The following is a 20411-nucleotide window of genomic DNA, read 5'->3' as shown; positions in this document are numbered from 1 at the left end:
TTTCGGCCCACCCCATCCTTCCCTAATTTTCACTTCAGGATAGGTGAAAGAGGGATGAGGAACAACAGAATGGGAGAGCTCCCTGCAGGCAATTTGTGAGGGGATGGGCTGGAGCAGGAGCAGCCAGAGAGAGCTGAGACTGAAGGCAGGCAGGCAGCTTTCTTCAAAAGGTTGAATGAAAAAATAGGAAACCTTTCAGGCATGTTGATTCTGTGGCAGGTTGTCAATTATGTGGCAACAAGCTAATTATGTGGTCAATTGGGAAACCAAGGGCACTGAGTAGGGCCCATCTAGTCTGGCCAATTTCACAGATCCCAGTCAATCTCTGGCTTTCCCTTCACTTTTTCACATAGGGATTGGTACATTTAGGGAAACCCAAAACCCACTACTTAATTTGCAGTTTTATAAACAAATCATCTGGGCCACAAATAATTGATTCTTGATGCATCTGAAGCAGAATATAGTGGCATTATGCAGTCTGGAGCAAAACATGTAGTAGGCCACTTTATGCTGTCAAAGTGGCTGTAACTTGGCCTGCCAGAAGCAAAAGCTGATGGAAAAGGGATTGTCTTTCTCAATGACTCACCCTTAAGCTCTGTGGAGCTCTTTCTAACATCTCCTCCTCATTTCTAACAGATCCTGTCCTAGTTTTACTCTATGGCAAACATAGACTTGCATTGTACTCTTCTTTTTTTTTTTTAAGGGAAGTTGGAGCTGCAAATCTATGCATGCCCAGGGTAAAATCATGACTAGACCATTCTGCCCTGAAAAATGGATCTAGTACTTCCTGCACCTACACTAGACGTACAGCGGCAGCTGGCTTTTCCTGCTGACACATCAACTGCAGGGCTATTGCATACCACCCGCGCGTGGCTATGTAGCGTCACATCCTCAAACCAGTTGTCGATTTGGCAACTTCGCCAATACAAGCCTACTCTAGAGCCTCTTAATTGACTGACTGCTGGGGGAGGGCTTAGATCCTAGTCAGCTTGAGGGCAAGGAACAATTAAACTGGTCCCTACCAGAGGTTCCCACCTTAGTCCTTGACCTGCAGGGCCATTTTGGTTCACTGACACAAGTTTTATTACAATATATTTTCTGAATATAAATTTCTAGGTAAAATGGCTGATATTAAAAATTGACTACTAGATATACGGCGCATATTTGTGCATATGCACTCAGGTCTTTATATAAAAGCATCTTTTGGCATTGCATTACTTCAAAGGACTTGCATTATAATATGTGATGCCATGTTGTCTGCACTGATGCAGGGATGTCTGAATAATTATAGATTATGGCTCTGCCTTTTCTCTTGTTTCTAGTTTCACATCTATTATGCAGGAAAGCATCAGGGCCAGTCCATCTATGGTAACCAAACTTAGAGCTACGTTTTTAAAGGTAAGTCAACAAATATCTGATGCAGAATAGAATGCCATTTATACCTCACAGAGAAAATTCATTTAGATGTTAATATGCCTTTGCCAACTAAAAATGTGTTAGTATTAGCCAGAAGTACGATACCTAGTCACTCAGTAAGCCCACCAAGTATTACAGGGGCATGTAGAAATTCCATTTAAGAAATATTCCCCCTGTGAACAAAACATTTATCCATCGTCGGTGTTAAACAGCATATTATATTTCATTTAAACAAATACTGTGGGGGGAAAAATAACTTTGTATAGGTACAGAATACAAAGTATCTCATATATTACTTTAAGATACTGATATTGAAATTAATAAGAGGGACTCATCTTTGCAAGAGGTAAATCATTAGAACTACATGATTCTTATAGAAACATAGAAATGATGGCAGAAAAGGACCAAATGATCCACCCAGTCTGCCCAGCAAGCTTATGTCAGTATCTCCTGCACTATGTGCAGGTTACCCTCATGCTTATCAGTTTCCCAGACCATAAAAGTCAGGGCCCTTGGATGCTGTCCGAATCCAATTTTCCCTAAGCCCTGCCGTGGAAGCAGAGAGCAATGATGGAGCCGCATCAAAAGTATCAGGCTTAATGATTAAGGATAGTAAAAGCCGCATTAGCAAGTTACCCCCATGTTTATTTGTTCCCCAAACTTTAAAAGTTGGAGCCCTCGTTGGTTGCTCTCTGAATCCAGTTCCTCTTTTCCCACTGCCATTGAAGCAGAGAGCAATGATGGCGTTGCATTAAGCCTTGCTACTACCGTTTGTTAAGGGTAGCAACTGCCACACCAGGAAGTTTGTTTGTTTGTTTATTTATTTAAATATAGCCCGCCCTTCCTACGTTCAGGGCGGGTTACAATATCACATTCACAGATTTAAACATGGCGGCAGAGCCACATAAAATTTAAATTGTATAGCAGCGAGTAGTCAAACAATCATACGCCTGGATTTAGATATTAAAAGCGAATTTAAATAATAAAGTCTTTAAAGCTTTCTTATAAAACCTAGGATCTTTTAGGTTTTTCAGTTCATTTGGTAATGAATTTCCCAAACGGTTGGACCTGCTATTGAAAGTGCTCTTTCCCTAGTTTCGTCCAGACATGCGATTTTAGGGGAGGGGATATCCAGAATATTCTGATTTTGCTGCTCGCAGGGATCTCGCCGGGGAATGTAGTTTCATGATGGCGTTTATCCATGGTGATTGAACATTATGTATGAGAGAGTGTACGATTGTGGAAAGTTTATATACTGAATGCTGAATGCTATTGGTAACCAGTGGAGTTGCTGTAAAATTGGGGTAACGAGCTCACAAACTGGGGTGTGTGTCAGTAAGCGAGCTGCAGTGTTTTGGATAATCTGCCATGGTCAAGGAGGCTATTTAGGCAAGCCAATGAATAAAGAATTGCAGTAATCTATACTAGAGAATAGCAATGTCTGTAAAGCTGTACCCCCAGTTACCCCATGCACTCTTTTTTTTTTTTTTTTTTTTTTTTTTAAATTCCATCCTCTAACCTTTAGAGATCCACATGTTTATCCCATTCCAACTTAAAGTCCACCATCACTTATGTTAGAATCGTAGCCTCTAATCAAGTTTGTTTTTTTTTGTAGAAAGTATAAAATGTCACAAACAGTGTTCATATATACTTATATATCAAACTTTCTTGCAAAACAGCAGCAGTTCTTGAAAATAAAAAATGTATTGCATATCTGTCACTGCATCATTACTTGAACAATCTGTCTCTGAATAAAGTAGAAAAAAAACAAGGCACAGGAACAAAAGTACTTACATTTAAGATGAGATGAAACAGTAAATCCACAAATGCAGATATTGGAGAATATGTCCACGGTTCCTGCACAGCTGTGTTTCAGCGTTCTATCTCCTGCAGCTGGGACCATCTCTATTTCTTATCAAATAGATATTGAGGATATTCTCTCCCATGGCCTGCATCTGGAGCCGTCTGCTTTTTTCGAAAAGATATTACCGCCATTGTTTCTTTCACTGCCAACAAGCCTAAAGAAAGCTGTGTCGGGTATTCTGCAGTTTCTGCATTTGTGGACTTATATATCATCTCATCTGGAAGATAAGTTCTTCAGCACCTGCGTCTTGTTTGGAGATAGTTTGTTCAAGTAATTAATCAGTAACAGATGAGCCATGCTTTTTTTTGTTTTCAACCTCAACTATTGTTTTGACAAGAAAGTGGGATACACACAAGTATATTTGAACACAGTGAACACTTTTTCTTTGGGATACTTTATACTTTCTACAAAAAAACAAAATGAGGCTATGATTATAACGTACGTGATGTGGATTCTGTAAGAGCCACGTAGCGCTAATGCTTTGTTCACCTCTCGCATAGATCAGTACCTCTTATTAATGTCAATATCAGGGTCTTAAAGTGTCATAGCAATGAAGGCAGAAAACCACCAATTGGTCCGTCCAGTCTCCCCGGCAAGTTTCTTTAAAAAAAAAAAAAAAAAGGGAGGGGGTCTTCCATTGTTTGGGTTTGCAGCTCCACTAGGCTTATGGCTTGCTTATTGCTCAGTGATTCCGGCTCTCAGCTCAGCTCATGGCCAGTCATTCCCCAGCCTAGAGCTGGACCACCTCCTCTCAGCCAAAAGGCTGAGACCCAGACAGGATTATGGGAAGAGTCTAGGTGGAAGCTGCTCCAGCCTGCTTGGCCTTATATGAGATACTGTGTATTTTGTATATATAAAAAATGATTTTTTGCCATAGGTTTGTTTTATATGTGTATATATATATATATATATATATATATATATATATATAATTTAATTTAGTTGGGTTAATCAGGTTAGTTTCTGTGGGGATCCACAACTTATATTTGTTTGCCAGAATAGATCATTTTTCATGAAATTGTCAGTGAAGTTGAATTGCCAGCCCCTAGTGGCCTTCAAAATGTTTAAAAAAAAAAAAAAATAAGTAATTAATTTTTCAAATTGACAAAAGCCATAAAATTTGCAGCTCTGATTTAATACCCCGTTAGAAGTCACGCCAAAGGAGTTGTTAGCTGGATGGATAGAATATTCACAAAATTTCTATGAAACAGGGAGAGATTTCAGTCTGCCAGATGTTGATTGGGACATCCTGGCTGTAGTGTACTCCAGAAGAAGGGAGATCCTGGATTATCTGCAGGGAGAACTGGGCTGGCAACTGGTAATGGAACCCACACTGGGGGGGAGGCAATACCGGACCTGGTGCTTCTCAGCGGGGCATTCTTTCTGATGTGGTGGATGATCATCAGATGGTGTGGTCAGTATCAGAGTGCAGACAGTGAAGGTTCATTCAAAAGTGTAGGTCAGGAAAACTAACTTTGTTTAAAATGGGGGAGTACGTCAAGGAGTTGTTAGCTGGATGGGAAAAACTAAGGGAAGAAGAAGAGCAGTGGGCAAAACTAAAAGGAGATGTATTGGAAGGGCAGCTATCCTTTTTGTTAGGAAAGAGGGAGTCAGGCGACATTATCCGCAAAAGCGCTAAGAGAAACCGGGAAAGAAGTAAGGAATGCAAAGATGTAAATGGAAGAAAAAATAAGCAAATACGGTAAAATAGGGGAGCGAGACTTTTATTAGATATGTTAGTTAAAGGAGGAAGTGAAAAAGTGGCATTATGGGACTCAGAGGTGAAGTGGAGGAATATATAGAGGCTGACATGGAAAAATGAAATGTTTGTTTGGTGTTCACTGAGGAAGAGCCGGGAGCAGGACCCAGTCAAAATGAACACAGATTAGAAGTGAAATAAACCTTAAGTGATTTTCAGAAAAGTGTGTTCTTGATGAACCAACTGAACTTAAAAGTAGAGTGACAAGGCCAGATGGGGGTACATCCAAGGGTTTTTAAGGGATCTTAGAGAAGTCGTGGCATCTCCTCTGGCTGACCTTTTCAATGCTTTAGAGTCAGGATTAGTTCTTGAGGACTGGAGAGGAGCAGATGTGGTTCCTATTATCAAAAGTGGAAATAAGGAAGACAATTGGTATGAACCTCTGTGGCTAACAAATGAATGGAATCACTGTGCAATTTCTGGCATCCAATGGATTACAAGATCCGAGGCAGCACGGCTTTACCAGAGGTAATCTGTTTGGTTTCTTTGATTGGGTGGCCAGGAAATCGGATACAGCGAGAGCACTAGATGTAGTTTGCTTGAATTTCAGTAAGGCCTTTGCCACAGTTCCACAAAAACAACTTAAAAGTTAACTGAGCGCCCCATGGTCTGGGTTCTAAAATGAGTGACTGGGTTAGAAACAGGTTGAGTGGGAGGTGATGTGGTTATAATACACATTCATTCTTTGTTTGTAGCTTGCTTCTGCCCTTGATTTGCCGCTGCTTCGTATTAACCAGGCAAACAGTCCGGACTTGCTCAGCGTGTCACAGTATTATTCTGGAGAACTGGTTTCTTATGTCAGAAAGGTAAGGAACAACTCCAAGAATATGCCAATGATGTTATGTTCTGGTTGGGCTTTTATTTTTCCCCCGAGTATTGCTCACACAGTTGGGTTACGTTTATGGTTTTGTAGCATATGGTTCTAGCATATGGTTTTCTTTGCTAAAGTTTCTTGGCAATTTATAGTGAGTTTTTTTTGTTGTTTTCATACATTACGCTATTTGCACGTTTTGGATTTTTGCCACTATATTTTCATATATATATATATATATATATATATATAGATATATATATATATATATATATATATATATATATATATATATATATATACCCAATTCAAAAATCGGTTTTCTCCCACCACTAAAATTAAACCTTCTATCAGCAGGATCATTGATATTTGTTTTGCTGCCAAATAATTACTGGTCTGGTTCCTGCACCCCCTTTTCTTGCCAATACACACAATCCCACTTGAATTCTAAGGGAGGCAGAAATAGCTTACAGGTGACTAGCGCAGCAGAGTTAAAGTAATCGTACTAGATTTGTGGTGGGTGAATCTGGGATACTTGTTCTCACTGTAAGTGAGCAAGCAGTTCATTTGGAGGGGAGGGGGTAGAAGGGTTGACAAGTAGGCTGCCCCCTGGAATATTGTAGTAATCTACTCTCAAAATATACCTAAAAGCACATTCTTTAAGTTTTGTTATCACAAAAATAGTATAGACCCAGTTAAAAAAAAAAAAAAAAGCCTCGGGGCTGAGAGCATGTCCTCCATACAAGAGAATTAATTATACATTAAAAAAAATTTAAATCGGCCAACAAAATTAAGCTATTAACCTGTAAATTCTAGTCGTAAGACTTTGAATTGAGTCCCAAGATATTTTCTGATCAGTTATTAATGTTTTGTATCGAGCAATTATATTTTCCAATCTTAAGCATCTCTGGTTTGATTTTCTGGCTCAGCATGTCTTTTTTTTTTTTCTTATTCTCTGGTCTTCTCTGTGTTCTTTATTTCTCTGTCTGTCTCTCTCTGGTGCTCTTTATTCTGTTCTGTTTCAGTTCTCTCTTTTTCTCTCTGTCTCTTCTTTCTCTTTCTTTAAGAGTAGATATTTTAATATTCTTTTTCTGCTTGCTTCTTTCTTCTCTTCCATGTCTCCTCTTCCTGCCTGCTATCTTTCCCCACTCCTCCTCTGTTCTTTCCTCTTATTATTTGTGACACATTTTTATTTGGAGCTGGAGGGGAGGTGGGAGTGGGGAGGCCAGCCCTGGACCCCTTGCACTTTTAGTCCTAGATTAGTCCAGATAAGTGGGTTTGTGCATCCCTGCCAGCAGATGGAGGCAGAGAACAAAACTTTGAGGCACTGTACATAACCAAGAGTGCCACATGCAGTCCCTCAGTATTTCTCTGTCTCTCCAGCAGATAGTAGAGGTGCAAACCTGTAGTCAAGAAATTTCAAAGATAAGAGTAGCGAAGATGTCTACTCCCTGAGGTGTTAGGGTCCTTCATGGGCCATCCCTCGGGTAGAGCAGGGGAACAGCAGGAGCCCAAATTCAGCAGGGCAGGTTTTTGAGGCCTCGGGGGAGGGGGGGATCTGAGGTACCAGCCGCCATTTTGTGTACACGTGCTGAGAGCCAAGCTGCTGTTTCAGGGCCTTGGGACTCCCTCCCATGCTTTTTCTTGCAGAACAAGACCCTGCAGGTGGCAGGGCGTGGGAAGAGACACAGGAGAATGTGGATCTGGACCCCTCTTCTTCAGATCCAGAAACTTTCTCTCTGGGTTTTGTCCTTTTGATGCATAAGGCCTATTTGGCCAGGAAGGTTGCTGGGACGAAGAGGTTTTTGCCTTGGAAGTCCCGGGCGGCAAAAAAGCCTAAGTTGACGGAGTCCTGAGGTTTCCTGAGGATTTTGGGTCTCCAGAGGTCCACGGTGGAGGAAGACACGGATGAATCCGGATCATGTACAGGGAGGTCCAGTGGATCCGGGTAGGCACCCTGTTGGTACATTGCTGGATGTGTGGCTAGATCTGGGTCAGGATCCTATCAATCCTGTAGGAGATCCTATGCAGGATCCGGATGAAATTTCGGCTGCGGATGGGGATGATCCTCGAGCGGTCCATTTGTTTCGCAGGGAGGATTTGGACCCGTTGATCCCCCAGGTTCTGGAAGAGCTGGGAATTAAGGTTGCTCAGGAGGAGTCAAACAACAAGGGATGAACCCGGTCCTGGAGGGCTTACAGGGGCAGGGGCCCTCTAAGGCTTTCCTGATACCTAAGATGGAGAAGAAGTTAGTGGATTGGGAGTGGGAATCTCCCGAAGCGGGCTTGAAGGGTAACCAGGGCTGTGACCAAATTATATCCTTTGCTATAGCAGACCCTGGAGTCGTGGAAGATTCCCAAGGTGGATGCAGCAGTATGCACGGTTACTAAGAAGACTACCATTCCAGTGGCAGGGACAGCGGCTTTGAAGGATATTCAGGATCGGACACTGAAAATCCTCCTTAAAAGCAGTTTGAAGTTTCGACTCTGAGCCTGCGTGCGGCGGTCTGCAAGAATCTGATGCAGAGAATCTGTTTTTCCCTGTACGTACCAGGATCAGTCCAGGACACCTGGGTTGTGACTCCGCACCAGTAGATGGAGACAGAGCAAGATCTGTCAGGCTCAGCCATATATGGTCACTTGCCTGTCACAGCCCCTCAGTCTTACTCTGTCTCCAGTAGATGGTGCAGGTTTGGTCACAGCCCTGGTTCCCTGGGTTCTTAGTGGTCAGGGTTCTCTTGGGTTAGTTTAAAAAAAAAAAAAAAAAAAGGTTTGGAGAGATTTCTTTTTTACTAGTAGGTGGATCCCCGCTGGTCCTGCCTCCCAGGGGGGTTTGGAAGGTTCTGAGGGGACCATCCCCCCTGGTTGAGGCCGCTGCTAGGGTCGAGGACCCGCCTGGAGTAGTAGCAACGTCGGGGGTGACACCGGGGAGCCCGGTTTACTCACCCCCGCTGGAACAGGAGCCTCAGGACTGAGGACAGCGGCAGCAAAAAAAAAAAAAAAAAGTTTCTTGACTGTTTTGTTTTTTGCGATGGCCCTTTTGTTCCGTGCCGGCTCTCCGTTCCTTCGGGGGGGGGCTGTTTTCGCGCGTTCGAATTTAATTTAATTTTTACTTTGCTCCTCATTCGCGCGGCATGCCGAGAGGCTCCGTCTGCCGCGCGTGCGGCTTTCTCGTGATGGAGTCTGCTCCGTCTGCGTGTCTGGAGGCGCGGGTTCGTCTGGGGTCGCTGTTAGGGTCCGGTTCCGGGCGCCGCGCGAGTCTTCTGTCGGTGAAGGCCCGGGGGACCCGTTCCCGATCAGCGCGGGAGTGGCGGCCATTTTGGCAGGCAGGGAAGCCACGAGGGAGGCAGCCGGAGATGGCGGCTTGCCTCCTGCGCTTTCCCCACAGCAGCAGCCCTCGGGGAGCGCCCCCGGGGGAGCCGGGTCCCCAGCACGGTCCGGATCCGAGGAATCCAGCTCCGGGTCTTCCTATTCCTCCGATTTCGCGATTTTATTGCGCAAAATTTTAAAATGTAAACGGAGGAGAAAGTCAGGGAAGGCAGGTACAGCGAAGGGATCTGGCAAGCCAGCCAGATCCCGGAAGAGAAAATCCATGACGGGTCCTGATGGTAGCGCCGCACGGCGGGGCATCCCGCAGGACACGGACTCCGTCTCCACTTCCCAGGAAGAGGATGACCCGGCCGAGGAGCCCCTGGGGGGGGCCGATGGAGCGGCAGATGAAGGTCCCGCTCAGCCGGGGGCGGGGAAAGGAATGCCGGCCGTCGAAGGGGATGACCCTAAGGTGGTCCGTTTGTTCCGTAGGGAGGAACTGTCCCCGCTTATCCCGGCTATTCTCCAGGAGCTGGGGGTGGAGGCCCCTGCGGTGGTTCCCAGGCAAGGAGCCAACATGGATCCGGTCCTGCTGGGCCTCACGGGACCAGCGGTAGCTTTCCCGTTCCTTTACGGCTTCGGACATCTTATTCCGTGAGTGGGACACTCCGGAGCTGGGCCTAAAGGTGAGCAAGGCTATGGATAGGCTCTACCCGTTACCTGAAGAGGCGCTGGAACTTCTCCTACCAAAGGTGGATGCGGCGGTGTCCGCCGTGACGAAGAAGTCGATGATTCCTGTTACAGGAGCCACGGCTCTCAAAGACATACAGGACAGGAAGCTGGAGGTACAGCTGAAGAAGATTTTCGAAATTTCAGCCTTGGGGGTCCGTGCAGCCATCTGTAGTAATTTTGCCATGCGGGCCAGCCTGCGCTGGGCTCAGAACCTTCAGGCTAATGCAAGCCTCTCGGATGGGGAGGCCAAGCAAGCAGATCAGCTAGAGGCGGCGATAGCTTATAGTGCTGATGCTCTCCACGATCTCCTTCGTACCTCGGCCAGATCCATGGTCTCGGCAGTGTCGGCCCGTCGGCTTCTTTGGCTCCGTAATTGGGTGGCGGATGGGTCATCCAAGGCCCACCTCGGGGCGCTGCCATTTAAGGGGAAGCTATTGTTCGGCAAGGAGTTGGATGAGTTAATGTTGTCCCTTGGTAAGAATAGGGCGTTCAGGCTGCCTGAGGATAGGTCTAGGGCCTGATCCTCCTTTGCTGGCCGTTCCCGCTTCCGCGGCAGCAGGAAATCACATCCGCAGAGGACCGCCGGTTCTGCCTATCGGTCGGGGTCCTCACGTTCGTCTTCTTGGCCTCAGTCCTTTCGAGGGAAACGGTTCGGCCGTCAGGGGGGAGCCCCGGGGGGCACGGGGTCCAAGGCCTCCCAATGAGATGCGGTCAGTCCATCCCTTGCTGCAGCTACAGTCGTTCGTCCCAAACGTGGGGGCTCGGCTGCAGTTGTTTGCCGAGGAATGGGCCAAGATAACGTCGGACCAGTGGGTCCTCAGCGTTTTAAATCACGGTTACGCATTAGATTTTGCACGGACTCCGACCGACAAGTTCCTGGTGTCGCCATGCAAGTGCCCCATAAAGTGTGCAGCAGTAAGGGGAACCCTTCAACGCCTGCAAGCCTTGGGGGCAATTTCCCCTGTGCCTCCTGGGCAGCAAGGCCACGACCGTTACTCCATTTACTTCATCGTGCCAAAGAAGGACGGCACCGCAAGGCCAATTCTAGTTCTGAAGGGGGTAAACAGATGCCTTCGCATTCCACACTTCAAAATGGAGACGATTCGGTCAGTGATTGCCTCGGTCCGTCCCGGCGAATTCCTTGCCTCCTTAGACCTCATAGAGGCTTACCTTCATATCGGCATTCAGCCGTCTTACCATCGGGTCCTCAGGTTCTGTATTCTGGGCAGGCATTATCAGTTCCGGGCTCTTCCCTTCGGGCTGGCCACGGCTCCCCGGACATTCACAAAGGTGATGGTGGTGGTTGCGGCTCAGCTTCGGAGAGAGGGGTTCCTGGTACACCCCTACTTGGACGATTGGTTGATTCGAGCCGAGTCTGTGTCGTCAGGCTGTCAACAGAATCCTCGCTCTCTTGCAATCCCTGGGATGGGTGGTCAACCTCAACAAGAGTCATCTGGTTCCCACTCAGTCCCTGGAGTACCTGGGGGCCCTGTTCGACACGAAGAGGGGCAAGGTTTTCCTGTCTATGGACAGGGTCCGCAAGCTTCAGAGTCAGGTGCGCCGCTTGTTGTCTCTTCGGCTTCCACTGGTCTCCGATTATCTGACGGTTTTGGGTTCTATGGCTTCAACTCTAGCATTGGTCCCCTGGGCCTTTGCTCATCTGCGTCCTTTGCAATCTTGCTTTCCCGCTGGAAGCCTGTGTCAGAGGAGTTTCATCTACCGCTTCCGCTCACGGACCAGGCGCGGGTCAGCCTTCACTGGTGGCTAGAAGCAGACCACTTGACTTGTGGAGTGTCCCTTCTAGTGCCCGACTGGATGGTGGTGACCACGGATGCCAGTCTTTCCGGCTGGGGAGCGGTCTGCCTGGGCAAGTCGATGCAGGGCAGGTGGCCCTTGGCCCAGACTCAGTGGTCTATCAATCGTCTAGAGACCAGGGCAGTACGCCTGGCGCTGCAATCCTTTCTACCGCTGGTGCGGGGAAAGGCGGTTCGAGTGTTGTCAGACAATGCCACCACCGTGTCCTACATCAACCGCCAGGGGGGAACGAGAAGTCCCCTTGTGGCAGAAGAGGCGCAGCTCTTGCTAGCCTGGGCAGAGCGCAACCTCAGCAACCTAGCAGCGTCCCACATTGCCAGAGTCGACAACGTTCAGGCGGACTTCCTCAGCCGTCATCATCTGGATCCCGGAGAGTGGGAATTGGCGCCAGAGGCTTTTCACCTCATTTGCGAAAAGTGGGGGACACCTCATGGCCACATGGCAGAATACCAAGGCGCCCAGGTTTTACAGCCGTCTGAGAGAGAGAGAGGGGCCGAAGGCGTCGACGCGTTGGTTCTTCCTTGGCCGACGGACATGTTGTTGTATGTGTTCCCTCCTTGGCCGATGATCGGCAAGATTCTTCGACGCATAGAGTTGCCTCCGGCCAAAGTGATCCTGGTGGCGCCGGAGTGGCAGCGGCGACCGTGGTTCGCAGATCTCATTCAGTTGTCGGTAGCATCTCCCCTTCGTCTCCAGGGGTTGGCGGGTCTTCTTCGTCAAGGCCCCGTTTATTTGGAGGATGCGTATCACTTCTGTCTCGCGGCATGGCTTTTGAGAGGCAGCGCTTGAAGAGGAAAGGTTATTCGGATGCAGTGGTCGCCACGTTATTGCGGGCCAGAAAGCAGTCTACTTCTATGGCTTATGTTCGCGTCTGGGTAGTCTTCGATGACTGGTGTGCGGAGCGCAATGTGGATCCTACCACGGCTCCCGTATCCGATATTCTATCTTTTCTTCAGGCCGGTCTGGCTAAAGGCCTATCGTATAGTACCCTTAGGGTCCATGTGGCGGCTCTTGGTTGTCTGCGGGGCAAGGGGCATAGAGGCTCCTTGGCTCTGCATCCGGACGTTGCGCGTTTTCTTAGGGGGGCTAAGCATCTCCGCCCTCCATTGCGCCATCCCTGTCCGTCCTGGAACCTCAATTGGGTACTTTCCACGTTGTGCTCGTCTCCTCTTGAGCCCATTAAACGGGCAACCCTCAAGGATCTCACGTTGAAGACAGTTTTCCTTGTCGCGATTGCGTCGGTGCAGCTTGTCTCGGGGTTGCAGGCGTTGTCTTGTAGGGAACCGTTTTTAAGGATCTCGGATTCTGGAGTCTCCTTACAAACGGTCCCTTCTTTCTTGCCCAAAGTGGTCTCGGCGTTCCACTTAAATCGGTCCATTGAGCTTCCTGCTTTTCACGTCACGGATACTTCGCAGCCAAAGATGCAGGAGTTGCGGAGGTTGGATGTCCGGAGGGCACTCCTTCGCTATCTGGAGGTCACCAATCCGTTCCGAGTGACGGATCATCTCTTTGTTCTGTTCTCAGGTCCAAAGCGTGGGGGTGCGGCTTCCCGGACTACTATTGCGCGATGGCTCAAGGAGGCCATTGGCTCAGCATACATAGTACGAGGAAAGTCGGTGTCGGAAGGTCTCCGGGCACATTCGACCCGTTCGCACGCTGCTTCCTGGGCAGAGTCTTCTCAGGTGTCGCCCCAAGAGATTTGCAGGGCGGCTACTTGGAAGTCGTTGCATACTTTTACACGGCATTACCGGCTGGATGTTCAGGACATCGACGCCGGGGGTTTTGGAGAGAGGGTACTCCGTGCGGGACTCTCAGCTTCCCACCCTCGGTAAGTTGGCTCTGGTACATCCCAGGTGTCCTGGACTGATCCTGGTATGTACAGGGAAAGGAAAATTAGTTTCTTACCTGATAATTTTCGTTCCTGTAGTACCAAGGATCAGTCCAGGATCCTGCCCGTGCTGTTCTGAAGAAATGGAGAGTCCGCTCGTTGTTTTTGTTTTCGGTTGCTGTTCCGATTTCTCGGTTGAGAGTTTTGTTCCAGTTGGGGGTTTTGGAGTTGCTCCCGTTGGGGATGGGTTACATAGTTAGTTTTCCTGTCCTTTGCTACTTTGACATAACGTAAGACTGAGGGGCTGTGACAGGCAAGTGACCATATATGGCTGAGCCTGACAGATCTTGCTCTGTCTCCATCTACTGGTGCGGAGTCACAACCCAGGTGTCCTGGACTGATCCTTGGTACTACAGGAACGAAAATTATCAGGTAAGAAACTAATTTTTCTGTGCTGGGTTCAGAAGGCTCATGATAAGACGTCGGGAATGACCGTAGAGATGGTGCTAGCGGCCCGCTTGGAAGCAGGAGCAGCCTATATGGCAGATGCCCTGTATGACATGATTCAGACTTCCACCAGAAGCATGGCCTCGGTGATAGCTGCGAGGGGGCTCCTGAGGTTTTGAAATTGGTCGGCGGATGTGTGGTCTAAGGCCCAGCTGTCTAACCTGCCCTTTAAGGGAAGCTCCTGTTTGGAGAGGATCTGGAGCAGCTCATGAAGCAATTGGAGGAGTTGAAGGGTAACAAGTTGCCAGAGGACAAGAAGAACCCCAAGACGTTTTTTCCTCCACGTTCTCGATTTGGGAGGCAAGGAGGTTTCGCGCCGGCTGCCCTAAAGTAGAGTTCTGGCTGACAGCAGTCCTTTCAAGCCCAGAACAGGTCCCAAGATGGGGGCAGAAACAAGACTGGCAAAGAAGGCGTGTAGGTCCACTCCTCTCCAGAGGCTATTGGAGGGAGGCTGGCCCTCTTTTATGAGGAGTGGACCAAGCTCACGTCCAACCAGTGGGTCCTGCAGGTGGCAAAAGAAGACTACGCTTTAAAATTTTCTCGGGTACTCAGGGGCACCTTTGTAGTCTCCTGGAAGAAACAGGAGACAGTGCAGGAGATGTAGCAACATCTGCAGTTTCTGCGAGCCATTGTTCCAGTGCCTCCGCTGGAGAGGGGACAGCATCATTACTCCATGTACTTCACGGTGTCCAAAAAGGGAAGGCACTTTTTGACCCATTCTCAATCTGCAGAAGATGAATGCTGCCCTACAAGTGCCGCGCTTTTGGATGGAGACGTTGTGCACAGGGATAGTGGCAGTTTGCAAAGGGGAGTTTCTGGCATCGTAAGACTTGTTAGAAACCTATCTGCATTTCCCCATTGGGACCGACTACCAGACGTTTCTGAGGTTCATGGTTTTGTGGAAACACTTCCAGTTTCGAGTGCACCCCTTTGGGTTGGCGATGGTGCCGCACACTTTCACAATGGTGGTGATGGTAGTGGCAGCGGCTCTCAGGAAGGAAGATATCCTGGTGCACCTGTACCTGGATGATTGGCTGATATGGATAAAGTCTGAGGTGGAGTGTGTTCACTTGGTCCAGCGGGTACTGCAGCATCTGGAATCGCTGGGCTAGGTAATGAACATCTCAAAGAGTTATCTGGAGCCAACCCAACCCTTGGAATATCTGGGAGCTCACTTCGATGTCCGCCTGAGGATGGTGTTTCTGACTACGGAGAGAGTCCTCAAGTTGCAGAGTCAGGTTCTTTGGTTATTGGACCCGTCAACACCCAGAGTCTGGGTTCCATGGCGTCTACGCTGGATTTAGTGCTGTGGGTGTTTGCTCACATGTGTCCTCTGCAGGGGGCTCTGTAATCCCATTGGAATCCACTGTCAGAAGAATTTCAGCTTCCTTTTCCGTTGCTGGAAGATGCCAGGTCCAGTCTTATGGTGGCTGGCTCAGCGCAATCTGGAGAAAGGATGGACCTGAAGAGCCCAACTGGGCGTTAGTAACCACGGATGCCAGCCTCTCGGGCTGTGGGGTGATTTGCCAGGGGAAATCAGCCCAAGGTCAGTGGACACTGGAAGAGGCGACTTAGTCTATCAATCGGCTGGAAACCCAGGCAGTGCTGAAGGCCTTGTTAGCCTTTCTTCTGCTCATCCAGGACAAGTCGGTGCAAGTGTTCTCCAATGATGCGATGACAGCGGTGTATGTCATCCGGCAGGGCAGCACAAAGAGTTGTCTGGTGGCTCTGGAGGCAAAAGAATTGTTCGAATGGGTGGCCGGAGTGGACAATGTGCAGGTGGACTTCTTCAGCAGACAGCGTATGGATCCAGGGGAGTGGGAGTTGTCGGCAGAGGCCTTGGCCTTGCTGCAGGCAAGGTGGGGCAGACCAGTCTTAGACCTCATGGCGGCTCCAGCGAATGCCAAAGTGGTTCAGTTTTTCAGTCGCAGAAGGGTGGTCTGATCAGAGGGCATAGAAGCTCTAGTTCAACCATGGCTGGTGTGCCTGTTGCTGTACGTGTTCCCCCATGGCCTCTTGTAGGTCGGGTGCTGCGGCACATCGAATTTAATCCGGGCAGGATGATTCTGGTAGGGCCCAAGTGGCCATGTTGGCCGTGGTTTACGGATCTTCTGCGTCTGGCAGTAGACGGTCCCATTCGCTTGTCTCACGTCTTGGGGTTGCTGCAGCAGGAACCCATGTTTTCAGACCGGAAGGATCAATTCTCTCTAGCGCTTTGGCTTTTGAGACATGGTTACTCCGTTTGAAGGACTATTCGGAGCTGGTGATTGCAACGTTGCTGCAGACAAGAAGACCTTCCACTTTGATTACTTATGTCAGAGTGTGGAAAGTCTTTGAATCCTGGTGTTTGCAGAACAGGGTGCAGCCTTTAAAGGTGGACATTCTTCAGGTCCTGGCCTTTTTGCAGCGTGGCTTAGCGAAGGGCTTGGCCTATAATTCCCTTCGGGTCCAGTTAGCAACCTTGGGTTCCCTTCGTGGCAGGGTTCAGGGTAGGCCTTTAGCATCTCATTCGGATGTGGTTCATTTTCTGAAAGGAGCAAAACATCTGCATCCTCCGGTGTGCAAGATCTGTCTGAGTTGAAATCTGAATTTGGTTCTTCACATTCTGTGTGACCCTCCCTTCAAACCAATGTGGAAGGCATCATTGAAGGATTTAACCCTGAAGACTGTTTTCCTGGTGGCCATCTGTTCGGCTAGGTGAATATCAGAGCTGCAAGTGCTGCTTTGCAGAGGATAGAGTTTCCTTACTTACAGTTCCTTTCTTTTTGCCAAAGGTGGTATCCTCTTTTCTCCTCAATCAGGTAGTCGAGCTTCCGGCCTTTCCAGACTTGACAACCAATTCTCTCCTATGGCTAGTGAGCTTCACTTATTGGATATGTGTCAAATTCTTTTACGCTATCGCAAGGTGACAAATGCCTTTCGGAGATAGGATCATCTATTTGTCCTGTTCAGTGGAGCAAAGAAAGGAAATAAGGCTTCCAAGGGACCTATTGTTCGCTGGTTAAAAGAGAGGATAGCATCAGCTTAGATCTGTAAGGGCCGGTCGGTGCAGGAGGGGTTGAAAGCCCATTCCACTAGGGCACAGGCAATCTCGTGGGTGGACTGTCAGCTGCTCTTTCCACAGGAGATCTGTCATGCGGCGACATGATCTTCTCTTCACAATTTTACCAAACATTACCACTTGGATGTGTGAGCCCCAGTGGAGGCAACATTTTGGGGAGAGTGTTTTGCACTCGGGTCTTTCGGGGTCCCACCCAGAATAGAGGGGCTTGGGTACATCCCACTTGTCTGGATTGATTCGGGGTAAGAACAGGAAAGGAAAATTTGTTCTTACCTGCTAATTTTCGTTCCTGAAGTACCTCTGATCAGTCAAGACCCGTCCCCATCTGTCAAAAGACTTCCTCGCTTCTGGAGATGGCTGAGCTGGCAGAACTGGCATATGATATACACAGATTATTAAGAAGTGTATAGAGTTTGGTATAGGGTTTTCTGTTAAATCAAGAGAGGCCTAGTTTGCAGAGGGCTCCAACTTAAGTCTCTGCCCAAAGTTTATTGGGGTTTGTTAAGGTAGATATATTGGCTTGGGTACAGGTCATTACTGAGGGACTGCAGGTGGCACTCTCAGTTAAATAGCAGTGCCTCAAAGTTTTGTTCTCTGCCTCCATCAGCTGGTAGAAGTGCATAAACCCACTTGTCTGGACTGATCCGTGATACTTCAGGAATGAAAATTAGCAGGTAAGAACCAATTTTCCTATAAATATAGCAAAAATAGCTCCCATGATTTAAAAAAAAAAAAAAAGGGTCATGGTTATGGTAATTTTACTGGTACCGTTTTGCATAGGTATTTTACGGCAATGCACATTAAATTTATTGCACCCATGTCATTTTCATATCACAAACTGAGAAGTCAGTTGCACAGTGCGATAAAAGCCTGTCCGATCAGTAATGGAATTGACGTTTTGGGCTGCTGGTGAAAGAGAGAGAGAGACTCTGTAGAGGTTCACTATAGAGTTAACTATTTCTACCACTGTAAGAGGGGGCACTAGTAACTCAGAGTGAGGTTTGTGGGGTGATTTGGATTTCGGGGGGGTAGTTTTACATGCACAATCATACGTACGAAGAGCACAGTTACCATCAGTGAAGATTTAATGTGATTTGGAGTGATAAAAGGTGGAAGAAGAGTAGATTTGTATCATGTTCTTTCTACCTAGTTTGATTTGCAACTTGGTGGATAGGCCTGTGGGGTACTCTTTTTTTTTTTTTTTTTTTTTTAAAGTCTACATCACCATTTAATTGGCTATATTCTTTTGAATATAGCCTTAAGGCTAAAGGTTTCTATCCTCACAAGGCCAGCTAACATTAGACCTAATTGAGTTAGCCAGATAAGTAAAATCTGCATTTAGTTAAATGGCTTTAAATATTGGCCTCTCTGGTTTCTCAGTCTTATGTCATAGGGCTTTTAGTTCAGCCCCTGAATTATCTTGATGGTCCTTTTCTGGACTGCCTCTGATCTGTCTAGATCCTTTCAAAGGTACAGCTTCCAGAACTGGAAAAAGTGCTCTAGCTGAGTGCTTACAAACTGTCTGTACAGCAGCATAATCGCCTCCCTTTTTCTGCTAGGTATGTCTCTCCCTATGCACCCCAGCTCTGGTTGCCACTTTATCACACTGTTTCATTGCCATGAGGATTATCAGACATGATGAACCCCGAGGCTTCTCTCCTGTGTGCATAACAGCCTCTTGAATCCCCCACTCTCGTATACTTCTCCCTAGGATTTCTGGATCCCAAATGCATAACTGCACTGTTTTGCCTTGAAACATAGCTGTCAAGCACTAAATCACTTCTCAAGTTTTCATAGATCACTTCTCATTCTGTCTGTTCTCTCAGGAGTGTCTCCTCTGCTGCAGATCTTAGTACCATCTGGAAAACAATGCTTTGCCTCCTGTCCCTTCTGCAAATGCGCTCAGGAAGATGTTGGAACCGAACCGGCCCCAGGACCGATCCCTGACTAATCATCTTTTGTTTCACCAGACTGAATTCCACTTACCATCATCCTCTGTTGTCTAACACTCGCCAGTTTCTAATTCAGTTCGCCACTTTGGGACCCGGATAAGTACCAAGGATATTTGAAACTTGGCATTTAGCCAGTTCATTTGTGAGTTATCCTCATAAATGAATATTGACTGGTCTGGTTCTTAAGTCTTTGGTGCAGACCCTGCATATTTTTATAGTATTTCTCTTTACCGCTTCTGATCTGTCTAGATCCTTTCAGAGGTACAGCTTCCAGCATGGGAAGGCTACTCCTATGCAGGACAGTTTTTAAGGCAATACTTGAAAGTCAAGTGCACCACATCCAGCACACACCCTTGATTTAATTCTCTAGTCACTCAATCAAAGAAAGTAATTAGATTTGGGTCTTTTGTATTAGAAGTTTGCAGAATTTACAAGATTTAAGAAAATGTCAGTCCCAAATCATTGCCAAATGAATATATAAAAACAAAATGCAAATAAACTTCCATTTAACATAAATACACATTTAATGGAAAGGGTGGGGATTTGTTGAACATCGCTCTCTGGTAAAACCATACTGTCTCGGACCCTGCATTCTGCCCTGTGCTTTTTCTTCCTTCATTTTCTCACCATCAAGGAGCAACGCCCACCCTTCTCTGGTCCTGTGAAAGCACTCCTGCCTCCAAAGCTTTATTAGACTGCTCCTTCAGTGGACCTGCCAGATGCTATCTGCCTGTCATTATTCCAGAATGTATCCCATCCGGCCACATAACTTGGCCCACTTTCAGTTCTGCTGGTTCCGCTTTTATAAATGATATTGTATCTACGTCCCCCTGCCAGCAATCGTTGTTCCCTCTCCAATCCCCCCTTCATTGAATACCGAACAAAGGTTTTTTGTTAACATTTCTGCTTTTTCCTTGTCACCCTCCACCTGCCTTACAATCTCGCCTCTGCCCTTCCTTCTTTCACTGACATACCTGAAAAATATCTTCTCACTTCATGTTAATCCCTTAGCAATCTTTCTTTTCCTCTACATTTAAGTTCCAGCCAAGAAAACTTGCACAAGCCAAGTTTACTTTCCAGGTTTTGAAATTGTGCATGTTTTCTTCAAGGATTTAATCCTCCTGCACCTCCAGCAAGGGAAAAAAACCAAAACAAATTCCCAGCCCTATGGTGTGTAGTAGGCCAGTCTGGCAGCGTGCAAATCAGCGAGCACAGAGCCGTCCATTTTATTGCTTGTTCAGTGGGGATGAGAGGAAAGACCATTTTTCTGCAAATTTTGTAATATTTATTTACTTATTTTAAAGATTTTTTACCCGCCCTTCCAAAGTTCAGGGTGGGGGTACAGTAAACTTTGGATG

At 47.3% G+C, this 20411-nt stretch overlaps 1 protein-coding gene across 1 annotated transcript in view; it reads left to right on the top strand.

Annotated features, from left to right (window-relative positions):
• Positions 1 to 20411, top strand: part of WASHC5 (WASH complex subunit 5) — a 205789-nt gene that overhangs the window by 76983 nt on the left and 108395 nt on the right. The window contains 2 exon segments of the mRNA XM_029592012.1: positions 1323 to 1398; positions 5735 to 5845. Coding sequence (XP_029447872.1) covers positions 1323 to 1398; positions 5735 to 5845 — 187 coding nt within the window.

Source organism: Rhinatrema bivittatum, chromosome 2 (assembly GCF_901001135.1).
Source record: "Rhinatrema bivittatum chromosome 2, aRhiBiv1.1, whole genome shotgun sequence".
Taxonomy (NCBI): domain Eukaryota; kingdom Metazoa; phylum Chordata; class Amphibia; order Gymnophiona; family Rhinatrematidae; genus Rhinatrema; species Rhinatrema bivittatum.
This window is presented reverse-complemented; position numbering and strand designations above follow the sequence as displayed.